We start from the raw sequence: 14753 nt of genomic DNA, 5'->3' as shown, positions 1-14753 counted from the left end.
GGTTCATAGTGGTCCATGTGTGTATACTAGTCTATGTGTTTTATACTTGTGAAAGATACAGCTCAAGATCATTCTAAAAATATGGAGCTCAACTGTGACCAGCTCCAGAAATACATTTCCCATTCATTTTTCTCATAGATTTTTAGGAAAAAATAAAATAAAATTCAAAGTTTGAATGCTCAGAGCTGATTAGACTTATGTTAACTAATGAGCACAAAAACTATAATTTTATCTAATATCTGTTTCTGAAATTTTATAAACCGTTAAATTATTAAAGCATTTGGCTGAATCTTGTGTTTTAAATGTGCTTTTTGGACTTAACGCAACCGTGTTATGGATATTAGTTAGCACGTTGCTGGTTAGACTCCGTGATGCCTTTGAACTCTTAACATTTAATTTTTTTCCAAAAGTCTATGAGAAAAATGAATGGAAGTTTTACATTCAGAACCAGAGCAGGCTACGAAATGGGCTATGGAAATGACTGTTGAACTCCATTGAGGAAAGGTTCATGTGTGGCATGTGAATCCTAGTTTTAGTATCGATTAGTATCTAATTTTTGATACTTTGACAGCTTTAGCCAGGAAAGACTGGACCCTTCTCCAGATCTGAGCTGTGACTGAAGCTGAGCTGAAATGAAGCTCTGAGTTCATTTCACACCAGAAAAAAGAGCACAAAATCCATTCAAAATCAATGAGTCGATACAGCGCTGGACCAGTGCAGCCAAAGACCTGAGCCAGAGCAGAGCCCAGAGAGGTCGTAAACAAACTGAAACTTCACAGTCTGTTACAAACTTTCACTTTTCAAAAATAATGTGATGAGGAGGTCAATGTTTTACTCAAAGTTTCTGCTCAAGGCTGATTTTTTCCCACTATTTTCAGGGTTTTATCCCTGTGGAATAAGTCACAAAAACAGTGACTCACAACTCAACAGGACAGAACTAGGGCAAAATCAGGGCAAAACCAGGACTAAAACAAGGCTAAATTAGCACCAAGCAAAGCTAAACCAGTGCTAAAACAGGACTAAACCAGGGCAACTAAACCAGGACTGAAGCAGAACTAAACTAGGACTAACATGGGGCTAAACCAGGGCTAAAACTGAACCAAATAAGGATATAATATAAGATGGCCACAGGACTAACATCAGGTTAAAGAAAAAATGTTTGCTCAACCGCAAGTTTAAAAACAAAACAAAAGCAGAACTAAACCAGGACTAAACCAAGACAAAATCACGACTAAACCAGGACTAGACCAGGACTAAACCAAGATCAGGAGAGAAGAGTATATTTATGGCTTTGCACTTAAAATATAAATAGTAAATAATACAACTCATCCATTATTAATGTGTGCCTTTATAAATGATGCACAAATAACAGGTGTGACACAGAGTTCATTTATTTAAAGACTGTCCAGTGTAATGAGCGGAATCAATTAGCGAAATTAGCAGGACTAAACCAGCACTCAACCAGGACTAAACCAGGACTAAACCAGACCAGAACTAAACCAGGACTAAACAAACACTGTACAAGGACAGAACCAGGACTAAACCCCATGACTCAACCAGGACTGAAGTAGGACTAACCCAGGAATAACCAGTACCGAACCAGGACTAAACAAAGATTAAACCAGGACTAAACCAGGACTACAGGGCTAACCAAGGACAAAACCAGGGCTACATAAGGACTAAAACAGGACTGAAACAGTGCTAACCAAGGACTGAACAAGAACTAAACCAAGACTAAACCAGGGCTACACCAGGACTGAAGCGGGAATAAACCAGGACTGAACCAGCACTAAACCCAGGCTGAACTAAACCATCAGGGCTGAATTAAAATAAACTAGGACCGAACTGGGTCTAAACCAGGTCTTTCTCAGTGTATTTACATTGTGCGTGGTCCAGGTTGAGAGCAGAGTCACTGGTCTTAATTTAACCCAGGAGACCTCTGCACCTGTTCAGAGAGACAGACTGAGAGCGCTCTGTACACCCCCCCTCCCCCCCTCCCCCTCTCTGCACTGGGCACGCTCAGTGAGACATGTCCATCCACCCACACCAGTTTTACAATTTTGAAATATGCAACAAAAACTGAATTTAAAGAGGGTATTAAGCCAAACAGACTTTTTGGAGGTTTCTTCCATGTTGTACCCTCATCAAAAACCTGCCTGAAGAGGTTTTAGATGTTATCCATGCATGTTTCAGTAATTTTGCGATCTCTCCCTGCCCCTATTTGAACCCTCCTTACGGTTAGGTGTAAGATTCTGTCCAATGCTCCGCCCACAAGCCTACGTCACCTCCACGACTCCTGCACAGCAATTCAGTGATACAAAACTGTACACAGCAATTTCACAAACCTTACGCGATGTGCAGTGGTTTCATTAGTGGGATGTACGCAGATCGTGTTGTGATACGGCTCTGAAGAGGTCGTGATTTAGGGCAGAGAGCAAAGATATGTTGTTTTCAGGGAATATAGCATTTTGAAAACAATAAAAGGTAACATGGTGCTCTAAATATGTTATGTGTTAGCAGTTAATACCTCATAGAAGTAAAATAACTCATGTTTTATAAAGAAAATGTGCTATATAGAACAGATTTGTTAGTCTTTTTTTTTCTTCCAAGGACACAAGAACCACAGTTATTCGTTGCTGAGTCACAGAAATCAGGCCAATAGCCCCAATGCATGGACAGGGAAGTGTCTGGGGAGAGGGGAAGCAGCCTGAGTAATGTGCAGCGCTGAGGCCACAAGAAATACGTTCATCCTGCATCCACACATGACAACAATTAGGGCTGTACTGCGCAATTAACTGAATTTTAATCAAGAGATTCAGTAGTTTCTAATGGTCAGGGATCAGCTTGGGTCTTTTTAATGGAGAGTTCTACAGCCAGTCCTTCTGTCAGTGAAAGCATGTGGTTTGGAGCAGACGTGAGACTTTGAGGAAGACATTTTTGTGTTAAATGGCACTGATTAATCTTGAATTTCCAGGCTGATATTTCGTTTTGGCCGACCTGCTGCGTAAAGAGTACACACAGAGCTTTATTTGAACACTTTAATGGGATGAGATTACTGCACAAAACATGAATACGCAGCTCTCTTAAAGGTTTATGGTACAAAAAGGCTGTGGATGAGCTTGTAGTAAATTAACATTAAAATAAATTGGGGAAAATAATCAAAATTGTCCCTATATATCAACCAAAAACATATCAAACATATCAAGAGCATACGTAAGTAATTTCAGCAATATTTCTAAGTGGTTTTGATTCTGTATTAGGTCAAAACCATTCACAAACTTAAGCCCCATTCGCACGTGCATCCTCACCTGGGAATTTACCTGCATTTTACCAGATCAGAGTCATGTGTGAAAGAAGCCACAACTGATTTCCCTGAATTTTACCAAGTTACCAATAATATGCAGGGAAGGTGTATGCATGAATGAAATCAGAAAACAGGATCATTACTTGGTTTCCTTGGTTACCTGCAACCTGGCATTCTGTACCCAGTAATTTTCCCGGGAACATGTGTAAATGGGGCTTTACATTGTCTCATTGATACTTCAAATTAGTAGTTTTGATTCAAGTTTGAGTACAGATATTTGTGATGGGTGTCCACTACTGTACTGTTCATCCACAGTCTGTGAACCTGCTAAAAACAACTCCACTGGTGTTATTTTTAACCTGGATTTTTCAGTGTGCAGAGTGCATTAGGTTGGGCCTGGAAGCTTTTCAGTCATTAACATGATATCCACTATTTACAGTCTATGGCTGTTAATCATTCATTTGTTTATTTTGGTTGATTTGACAGATATATAAACAAAGATAACCTGGAACACAACAGTGCAGTCCGAGGATGCTTATGGCCAAAGTTCAGTGGGATTTTAGGAATACAAGCTGAACAATACAACAGTAGGGATGAAGGATTTGGGAAAAATATCTACCTCAAACTACTATCTATAACTGTGATTTTTCAGACTAGCATTACAATTAGATTTGCTATTTATGTTTCAATATTAGGATTCTGTTCAGAGTTCACAACTGTCCAGAGCAGTTAAGAAAAAGACTGAAATGTGAACTGACAAACCAATACTAGAATCACATTTCAGAACATGTTTGTACAGATCTAAACTACAGGGTTAGACATTCTTATGCAGAATAAGGCAGGAGATGTTGTTTATGGAGGAAATGATGGTACTTAAAAAAAAATGCAAATAGCGATTTCACCAATTTGTTGAAGTTATAAACTACGGCACAAACAGATTATGAGTTAACACTTTGCTCATTTTGAAACAATACTGACCAGAAGAATAAAAAACAAAACAGACCATATTTTACTGTATTTTGAATTTCAATGTGCACTATGTACGTTTTCTTATGTTAAAGGGCCTACACTGTTCCAAAGTATGTCATTGAACGCATAGTTTGTATGGATAAAAAGAAAATAAATATATTTTATTGTGTGTCTCTCCACTGACGTGGCCTGTGCCATGGTGTGATCGAGTATTCTGTTTGTCTCTGTGGAATATTACAGGCAAAACAAAAACCTCCCCAAAAGTTGCATAGTGCCTCTTTAACATGTTCACCTAGTACCAATTCACTTGTCATTTTCTAATATAGGCTATAATATATTTTATTATTATGTTTTCCAGGCCTGCCCTATATTTTCTATTTTATCTTTATTAGCTTTATTTTGCTCTTGTTTACAAGTTGGACTCAGCCTGTTTTCCCTCGTAGGACCCTCACCCAGTTTAAGAACCACTGCTTCAAACTAACTTTAATTTGCACTTAACACATAACAGCATTGAACTGGCGGTACACTTTAGGTCTTTAGTATTAGACTGCACAGATCATGCAGTGCCTCTGCACAAATCGACCTAGCCGTTAATCGCACTTTATGAAGAAAACTGCAACAGAGAAAGCATGTCGGTCCTCTGCTGGGACACTGTGAGCTAGTTTAAACCAGAGATAGTCAGAGTTAGTTTGGATCAGAAACTCTTAGAGTTTAGCTCTGCAATGTTCACTCTTCTCATTGACGTGTAATGGGTCAGGAGTCAGGACACTGGATGCACATGAGGCAGACAGGTAGGACTTTTCTCTATAGAGCGGGACTCACGTGTGGGAGTGCACACGTACAGGGCTGTGAGAGAGAGAAAAAAACGTGGCAGTGGCTGAGCTCTGTGCGCTGGGGCTGCTGTTAGTCCTTGAAGAACATGGCAGCAGGCGAATACAAAGTGTGCAGTTCAGGCTGCACTCTCTGGATCATAGTAGACCCTGCGGGTTCAGAATCAAAACTCTAACATGGACTTAAATGACCGATAGATTGTCAGGCCCAAGCAGAAACTATATATATTTTCGGCCTCCTGCTGGTGCCCAGAGTCAGGACTAAACATGGGGAATCAGCGTTTAAATTTTATGCAGCTAAAACTTGGAACAGTCTTCCTGAAGATGTGAGACAGGCCTCTACTTTGACAATGTTTAAATCCAGACTCAAAACAGTTCTGTTTAGCTGTGCATATGACTGACAGGTTTTTATTCTGCACTCTTCTCTTTTAATGTTGATTTTATGATGATTATTTGTGATTATTTATGTTTGATTTGTGTGATTTTAATGTCTTTCTTATTCTGTAAAGCACTTTGAATTACCTTGTGTACGAATTGTGCTATACAAATAAACTTGCCTTGCCTTGCCTTGCCTATATTTTTAACATTATGCATTGACCAAAATGTTTCCCTAAATATCTCCAATTGACGAAAATCCCTCATAGCAATGAAAAAGTTTAAGCCCTACCCTACACCAGAAACACCACTTAGAACAAGTTAATGATGAGGAGAAAATATAATAACATGATTTAAAGCTTTTCTGGAGAATATGTTTATTATGATGTACATAATCTCGATTATCTATAAAGCGTTATGGAGACAAGATAATAGAGACATGTGTAACCTAAACAGTGGTTTGTTTAGGTTTGACTGAAGCTTGAACCAGAGGACTGTTCTATTTAAAGCAGAGCTGCGTTTAGCCTTCTCCAGTGAGTCCTAACCCACTTTCTCTGCTCCTGAAAACTAGGCCCAGACCAGGACTGGACCGGGGCTAGACTAGGACTAAACTAGGACTAAACCGGGATTAGACCAGGAATTATTCAAGACTAGACTAGGGCTAAACCAGACTAGTATACTAAAGTAGTATGTGGTGAGAGCTGATTGGCTGTATACGTTGCTGGTCCACTCTGCTTCACATTTCTGTCAAAATAAAAGCTGTTCTAAATCTGTGCAATTGACCAGAAATCCATCCATTTTCATCTGCTTATCCGGGGCGCGTCACGGGGGCAGCAGTCTAAGCAGGGACTCCCAGACTTCCCTCACCCCGGACACATTCTCAGGCTCTTCCGATAGGACCCCAAGGTGTTCCCAGGCCAGCCGAGAGACATCGTCCCTCCAGCGTGTCCTGGATCTTCCCCAGGGCCTTCTCCCGATGGGACATGCCTTGAACACCTCCCTAGGAAGACGTCCAGGGGGGATTCCTGAACAGATGTCCAAGCCACCTTAGCTGGCTCCACTTTACATGGAGGAGAGAGCTCCTCCCATGTGACCAAGCTCTCACCCTGTCTCTAAGCCATCCTGCAGAGGGAACTCATTTTGGTCGCTTGTATCCAAGATCTCATCCTTTCGGTCATTACCCAAGGTTTATGACCATAGGTGAGGGTATGTAGCCTGGCCGGTAAATCAAGAATTTTGCTTTTCGCCTCAGCTCCTTCTTTAACACAACAGTCCAATACAGTGACCACATCACTGCAGACGCTGCACCGATCCGCCTGTCAATCTCATGCTCCATCCTTCCCTCACTCGTGAACAAGACCCCGAGATACTTGAACTCCTCCACTTGAGGAGAGGATTCTCCTCTCCAGTACCCTGGAATAGAGCTTACCGAAAAGGCTGAGGAGTGTGATTCCCCTATAGTTGGAACACACCCTCCGGTCCTCCCTTCTTAAGCAGAGAGGCCACCACCCTGGTGTGCCAGTCCATGATGTTCCAGAGCCATGTCAGCCACGACACCCCCACAACATTTAGAGATTTAAGATACTCGGGACAGATCTCAGCCACCCCTGGAGCCTTGCCACTGAGGAGCTTGCCAACCACCTCAGTGACTTCAGCCAGGGTGGTGGTTGAGTCCGCCTCTAGGTCCTCAGTCTCTGCTTCCTCCCCGGAAGATGTCACAGTGAGATTAAGGAGATCTTCAAAGTATTCCTTCCACCATCCAACAGCATTCCCAGTCAAGATCAGAAAGCTGAAAACCCCACTGGCAGGGGGGCTCCACCAATGTTCCTAACAGACCCTCACAGTACACCTGGGGCCTGCCAGGTCTGTCCGGCTTCCTCCTCTGCCAGCGGATCCAACTCACCACCAGGTGGTGATTGGTTGACAGCTCTGCCCCTGTCTGCAGTCGAGTGTCCAAGACACGCAGCCGGAGGTCAGATGAAACGACAACAAAGTCGATCATCAATCTCCAATCTCTAAGGAGTCCAGATGCACGTGCACCGATGGACACCCTTGCGCTTGAACGCGGTGTTCGTCATGGACAAACTGTGATTACCACAGTCCAATAACAGAACACCTCTCAGGGTTCAGATTGGGAAGGCCGTTCTTCCCGATCACCCCTCTCCAGGTGTCACTGTCATTGCCCACATGGGCGTTCAAGTCCCCTAGCATAACAACGGAGTCCCTGGTCGGTGCACTGCCTAGCACCGCTCCCAGGGGAAGAAGGCCGGGTACTCTGCACTGCTGTTCGGCCCGTAGGCTGACACAACAGTGGGAGACCTGTCCACAGCCTGAAGGCGCAGGGACGTGACCATCTCATTCACTGGGGTGAACTACAACACGTGACGGCTGAGCTGTAGGGCAATAAGCAAGCCCACACCTCACCGCCTATCCCCACAGACAACGCCAGAGAAATGGAGGGTCCAGCTTCTCTCAAGGAGTTGGGTTCCAGACCCCAGGCTGTGCATGGACATGAGGCCGACTATATCTAGCTGGTAACACTCAACCTCCCGCACAAGCTCAGGCTCCTTCCCCCCCAGCGAGGTGATATTTCATGTCATTTCATAGAGCGAGTCTCCATGTCCAGAGATCCAGTCATCGAAGCCCATGACTTTGACTGCCGCACCCACTCCAGGCGAAGTAACTGGCCCTGATTGCATCCTCATCATGAAGGGTTTCTGACCAAAAATCATGCATGTGAATACTAGTGATGTGCCAAGAAGTTTGTGACAGATAAAGGATTAAATATGTAAAGTTAAATGCATACTTCATTTTCATGGTTTGAAAATAAGGTACCTCAATTTTAACAAACATTTACAGGCAGATTTGCTCACATTCCTGACCATCTGAATCTCGTCTTTGGGATAATAAAAAAAATCAAGAAATTAATTTATGTCAATAATACCCACCCCTTCTGAAGCAAGCCAAGATCAGGACTCGAGCAGAACAGAACCAAGGCCAAACTGATGCTGCATCCAAGTTAAAAAGGAGTGAAAAGATAATACTCTAATACTCTATACTTAACCTGTGTCTAATGAGGGGACACTGGTTTAAACCAGGTCCAAACCATAACTAAACCAGTTCTAAATCAGGACTAAACCAGAACTAAACTAAGACTAAACCAGGTTCAAACCAGAACTAACCCAGTTCTAAATCAGGACTAAATCAGGTCCAAACCAGGACTAAACCAGTTCTAAATCAGGACTAAACCAGGACTAAACCAGGACTAGCTTGTTTACTTGTTCAGAATGGTTCACTGGTCTGTTGTTTACAGTGAGTTCAACTGAAATGTCTCACGTGGGCTCCAGACTTTAACGGCTCTCTCCTGCTTTCTCTCTCTCTCTCTCTTTCTTTCCCCCGCTCTCTTTCTTTCTCTCTCTCTTTATCTCCTCCTCTCTCTTTATCTTCCTATCTTTCTTTCTGCTGTTCAGACACTTTGAAAAACATGGACCGCACCAGCTCCCCTTTGTCAAACGTGTAGGGAAAAAGGGGTCCAAACGATCGATGTATTAGGTCCAGAGAGAGATGGGCGAAATGGCAGTCTCATAATGAACAAGAGTTACACACACTGTCACTACTATTGTTGAATTTGGAATGAACCAGATGTTATAATGCCCTTACTGTCTGGAAGTATACCTGTACCATTTTTACACCTGGTTTAGTACAGAATAACACAGAGCAGCTTTAGAAAATCTATAACAAAAGACCCAGTTGTAACAAAGCATTGGTTCTGTGCTTGTTTGGAGCAGAGATATTCATTTAAATTGGTTTCTTTAATTCTCTAGAAAGTGGGTCCCAAAAATTAAGATCAGCCCAACCAGCTGAACGCCACAGGGCAACAAAACGACTAATAACAGCTTAACAAAGAGGTTCTCAAGCAGAACTGAACCAGATTTTATCCAGATCTCAACCAGGACTAAACCAGGGACCTGTTACTAGGGATTCTGTAAATATGATATGTCTCTTCAAGGCAACAAGCTGCAAAACCTGCACCAGAAGACAGAGAATAACAAAAGGACAGGTTTAGCAAAATACAGACCCGACATCTGGATCTAAACCAGGACTAAACCAGGAATAAATCAGGAATAAACTGGGTCGTGTTTCCACTGAGAGCTGAGTAGACCGTGTATAAATGTGTATGACGCGGTCTTCTCTGATGCGGTAACGTAACAGCCCTGCGTAAAGAGCGTCAAAAGCGAACAGAAACAATAGACCCGAATCAGAACCAGGAGCCAGGTCCAGACTAGACCCGGGTCCGTTCAGACGCTCTGTCCGGGCTGCGAGTTCCGAGGAGCCGTGTGTGCTCACAAATTCTGCCGCTGTCGCTCCTTTCTTTACGCCTCTGAGACGCGCAGATGTTTTTCCGCGCCGCGTCTGTCGTTGATCGTAAACACTCACAGACAGTCGTGTGCTCTGGAGGTACCGGGGCTCTTACCGTGTCAGCGCTGGTCAGCACGGCCGCGGTCAGGGACTGTCCCGGAGCCTCTCCGCTGGCTCCCTCCGACGCCATCTTCGAAGTGGAGCGGCGCGCTGAAGCGAGGCGCATCCGGCGCGCTTTAACTCCTGCGGCGCTGAGGCATGAAGGGAAAAGAGCGAAGCAGCGGCGGTTTGTGGGTGAAACAACGGGATGACAGAGAGCGGATAGACGCAGGGATAGTGTCCGGCAGCGGTGTCGGTTCGTGGGGAAACAGGGACCGGTGGGTGGGCCTATTGAGCAGAGTGGGCGTGAACGAACGGAGACGCGTAAAATCCAGCGGTGCGTCGCGCTCCTACTCAAACCCACGCACCGTGACTGACAGCGGCATCTGAGGTACTGAGGGGGCGGCGTCAGGCACAGGACTTTGTGCCGGAACTGGGCCAGGAGAGAGGAAACCAGGGACACTCCAGCAAAATGTGAAAATCAGATTAAACTCTACTTGGCTCCAGACGGGCTCCACTCGACCGACAGACTGATTTCAACCCACTCAATCGGCCTAATTGGAATATATGGAAGTTGCATAGGTTATATTGTTTGTAGTGAATAATTAACTTATAAACAGTTTTTATTATTATTATTATTATACTCCGCTCTGATGCGTTTACAGAGCTATTGTTCACAGATGTGGAGCTGCAGATGTGATGCCAGGATTAAGGGAATCTGCTCACGAGACTCGCATTTAACAGATTTAGGTCACAGCAGCAAAACATCACTATCCAGGGTACAAGCACCAGGCCTACTACTGCAGCTACTGATACTACTACTGTACTGTTACCATCACTGTCACTACTACTACTATTAATACTTCTACGACTGGCATATCGCTTCTTCTACACGCCCAGCTACTCAAAATATTAAAATAAATGTACTTTTTTTTTTTTTTTTTTTTTTTTTTTGTGAATTGTGGCAACATTGTGATAACTGTAACCGAATAGAGAACAAATTGAACTGAACTTTACTAATATTGCTACTACTATAATCCATAAGAGAAAAACACTGATACGAGTATAAACATAGGGAAGACAAATAAACAAAAAAAACAATAAACAAACAAATTAGGCTGCATTGACATTAAAGGTTCTGGTATGTTTTCTGGTTGGAGGTTCCCCACTTTGTTTCCATGAAAATGCAACTGACTCATCCTGATGTGTTTTTTTTTTTGCTACAAAAACACCTTGAAACACATGCATTCTTACAGTCTGTCTGTTCGCCTCTCCACTGATCTGATCTGTAACATTGCCTGGTTGTACAATTTGCTTGTCTTCATGGAGTTGGATGAGTTTAATGCCGAACTGTGGAACTTTCCCAAGCAAAGCAATAAGCAATATATCCTGGAAGAAGAGCAGGTGGCAGGCCCTCTAGGTCATGAATTAAAGGTGCACAATTTATCCCAAAACAGATCTATGCTGATCATTACAGTGTACAGTTTTCTTCAAATGTCTGGCTTAATGGCACCATCTTGTGTTGAGGAAAGGATCAGAGAGAAAATAACAGTCAGACAACAGAACGCACCTGTCATAAAGGCTGTTTATGTCACTAGATACTTTACAATTAGCATTTGTTGTTTCTTCATGAAATTAATAATTGTCAATGATAAGGAAAATAACAAAATCAAACAGAAGAATTACTGTAGGCCTGTATGAAATTACAGGGCATAAGAAGTCTATAAGTGATTTATATTGAGCTTATGAGCACGACTTATGAGCCTGACTACAGCCTACCTAAAGCCTACAGCCCAATACTGTAGGCTTTATACAGCTGAAACCAGAAGTTTACATGCACTATATAAAAAGACACGTGTATTTTTTCTCAATGTCTGACATAAAATCAGACTAAACCTTTCCTGTTTTAGGTCAGTTAAGATTACCACAATTATTTGTATTTGCTAAATGCCAGAATGAAGAGAAAAGGATTTATTTAGGCAAATTTTCATTACATTCTTCAAAGTCAGAAGTTTACTGAGCCAAGTTTGTCAGGCGCCTTGCTGTTAAACATAACAATGCTCATTATGGCCAAACAGTTCAATTTTAGTTTCATCAGACCACATGACATGACTCCAGAAAATGAGGTCTTTGTTCCTGTGTTTAGTTGCAAACTCTAATCTGTCTGTTTCTTTTGTAGTAATGTCTTCTTCCTGCAGAGTGTCCTTTCAGTCCATATTGGTACAGTACTCATTTCACTGTGGATAATGACACACTCTTACAGCTTCAGCAGCATCTTCACAAGGTCTTTTGCTTTTGTTCTTGGGTTGATATTGACATTTCGGACCAAAGCGCGTTCATCTCTGAGACACAGAACTCGTCTTCTTCCGGAACGGTGTGATGGCTGGACATTCCCCTGATGTTTATACTTGAGTATAATTGTTTGAACAGATGAACGTGGCAACTTCAGGCATCTGGAAATTGCACCAAGGATGAACCAGTGCACAATTCTCTTGCTGATATCTTAACTGATTTCCTTTGACTTTCCCATGATGTTACACAAAGAAGCAGTGTGTTTCAGGTGTGCCGTCAAATAAGTCCACAGGTTTGTCTCTAATTAATTTTTTTTTTTCTTATTAATCAAATGTTGTCAATAAACCTCAAAAGCTTCTAAAGACATGACATCATCATCTGGGTTTCCCCAAATTGTTTAAATGTACTGTATGTAAACATCTGACTTTGAAGATAGTAATGAAAAATTGTCTAAAAAGTCCTTCTCTCATTATTCTGGCATTTAGCAAATAGAAATAATTTTGGTGATCCTAATTAAATAATAAATTCATAACTCTGATTTCATGTCAGACAGTGAGAAAAAAAACATGTATATGTCTTTTTATATGGTGTATGTAAACCTCTGGATTTAACTGTATGTATATATATTATATTTTCAGCTCCCAAAATGAGCCTATGGAAACAACAGAACGTCTCAGACGCACTGAAGAGAAAATTCTAATTGTCGTAATGCAACTTAACCCAAATATGGCAGCCGGCAGCCAATCAGATAAGACAACCAACAGCTAATGCTAATGCTGAGACCTCAAACAGTCACTGGTCAGAGTGGTTACAGCCGGAAGATTTGAAAATTGTAGCAAATAACAAGGAGGTCTCTACATCTCTATAGAGCCACATGAACCATCTCACATTCTGAGGACTTCAGGGACCGGCCTCCTGCTGGTCCCAGAGTCAGGACTAAACATGGGGAATCAGTGTTTCAGTTTTCTGCAGCTAAAACCTGGACCAGTCTTCCTGAAGATGTGAGACAGGCCTCGACTTTGACAATGTTTAAATCCAGGCTCAAAATGGTTCTATTTACAGTAGCTGTGCATATGACTGAAAGGGTTTTATTCTGTACTCTTCTGTTTTAATGTTCATTTTATGATGATTATTTATGTTTTGATTTGTTTTATTGTGATTTTAATGTCTTTCTTATTCTAAAGCACTTTGAATCACTTTGTGTATGAATTGTGCTATACAAATAAACTTGCCTTGCCTAAATTGGACAAAGATGAACTGGTTTGCGAGAATGCTAAAAATGAACCATGGACCTACCATTGAAAACCCTTTGACCAAACGGGGTGTCAATGACATGCCCATCTCTGACGTCTGTTTGGATATCTTAACGTCAGCAGAGGAAAAAGAAGGAATTTGTCAGTGCAGTGTGGCCATTCAAAGCAAAACATCAAGGCTGAACTTTGAAGAGACTAGGGTTTACTGGTCAGAATGGTTAGACCTGGAAGATTTGAAATTTCTACAAAATGAAGATGAGGTTGGTGAAGAATTGATCACCACAGGAAATCTGTATTGGGTCTTTTCAAACTGCAAAGATTTATCTGGTTTAGAATTTGATTTGGAAACTTCCACAGAATCAGATTATGACATGGATTCATTGCATGAGTTCAATTTGAGTCTCCTTTCACAAACAAGCAAGAATGCTAGAAGTAGGGTGCTCATTGGGTAGAGGGGCTAGAACCAGAAGTTCTTGGGTTTCTAGTAAATAACACGGAAAAGAGTATGGAGAACCCAGAGGTAACTGTCCACAGTGGTTAGAGCAGGAAGAGGTGAGATGTCTAGTCACTGAAGAAATCGTTGACATTGTTGAACAAATTTTGCTCGACAGTTTAGCCGTTGTATTTGCAGAAAATGCTAACAACACCTCACAACATGATACAGAGGCAACAGGTGCTTCTGATGATACCTCTACTGAAAATGTGGAATCCCAAAATAGGAATGGTGAGGACAATTTTGACAACATGATGCGGAGGCGACATGTGTTTCTGATGAGGAAGAAACTGCTGCTAAAGAAGAAATGGGAATGTTAAAGACAACTGGGATATTTTACCCAAGATTTTTTCAGGAATAGTTTTACCACCTCTTGTCCAAGATACACAACGAGAAGATCCCCCTGTGGCCACATACGATCAAATCAGCACCTTCTGCAAAGTGTTCGTCAATGTTAGATTTTATACTTTTTTACAATGGCACTTTTAAAATGGCTCCTGATCATGTTAAAAATTTCATTTCAGGTCATATTTTCATTTTAACTATTCTGTGCTTCTGTATTAGATTCACATTAGGGTTTTCGGTGTCATTGACAAGATGGATCAGAGGTAGTCCAGTCCCAAGACCGAACATGGCTCCAGATTTGAAGATCAACATGGAAAATAATGGAGACAACATTACAACAACAGAACGAAGAAGCATCTAGTGTTTCTGATGACAAGGTGGATCCTTTCGATGGACATGACTACTCTATATTTTTTTAGATGTATTCAGAACAC

At 42.0% G+C, this 14753-nt stretch overlaps 1 protein-coding gene across 1 annotated transcript in view; it reads right to left on the bottom strand.

Moving 5' to 3' along the window:
• Positions 1–10255, bottom strand: part of cttnbp2 (cortactin binding protein 2) — a 59803-nt gene extending 49548 nt beyond the window's left edge. The window contains exon 1 of the mRNA XM_033968314.2: positions 9953–10255. Coding sequence (XP_033824205.1) covers positions 9953–10063 — 111 coding nt within the window. The 5' untranslated portion in view covers positions 10064–10255. The remainder of the gene's footprint in view (positions 1–9952) is intronic.
• Between the last annotated feature and the right edge of the window lie 4498 nt (positions 10256–14753).

This window comes from Periophthalmus magnuspinnatus, chromosome 6 (assembly GCF_009829125.3).
Source record: "Periophthalmus magnuspinnatus isolate fPerMag1 chromosome 6, fPerMag1.2.pri, whole genome shotgun sequence".
Classification (NCBI taxonomy): Eukaryota; Metazoa; Chordata; class Actinopteri; order Gobiiformes; family Gobiidae; genus Periophthalmus; species Periophthalmus magnuspinnatus.
The sequence above is the reverse complement of the archived record's forward strand: the minus strand, read 5'-3'. Positions and strand labels throughout refer to the sequence as shown.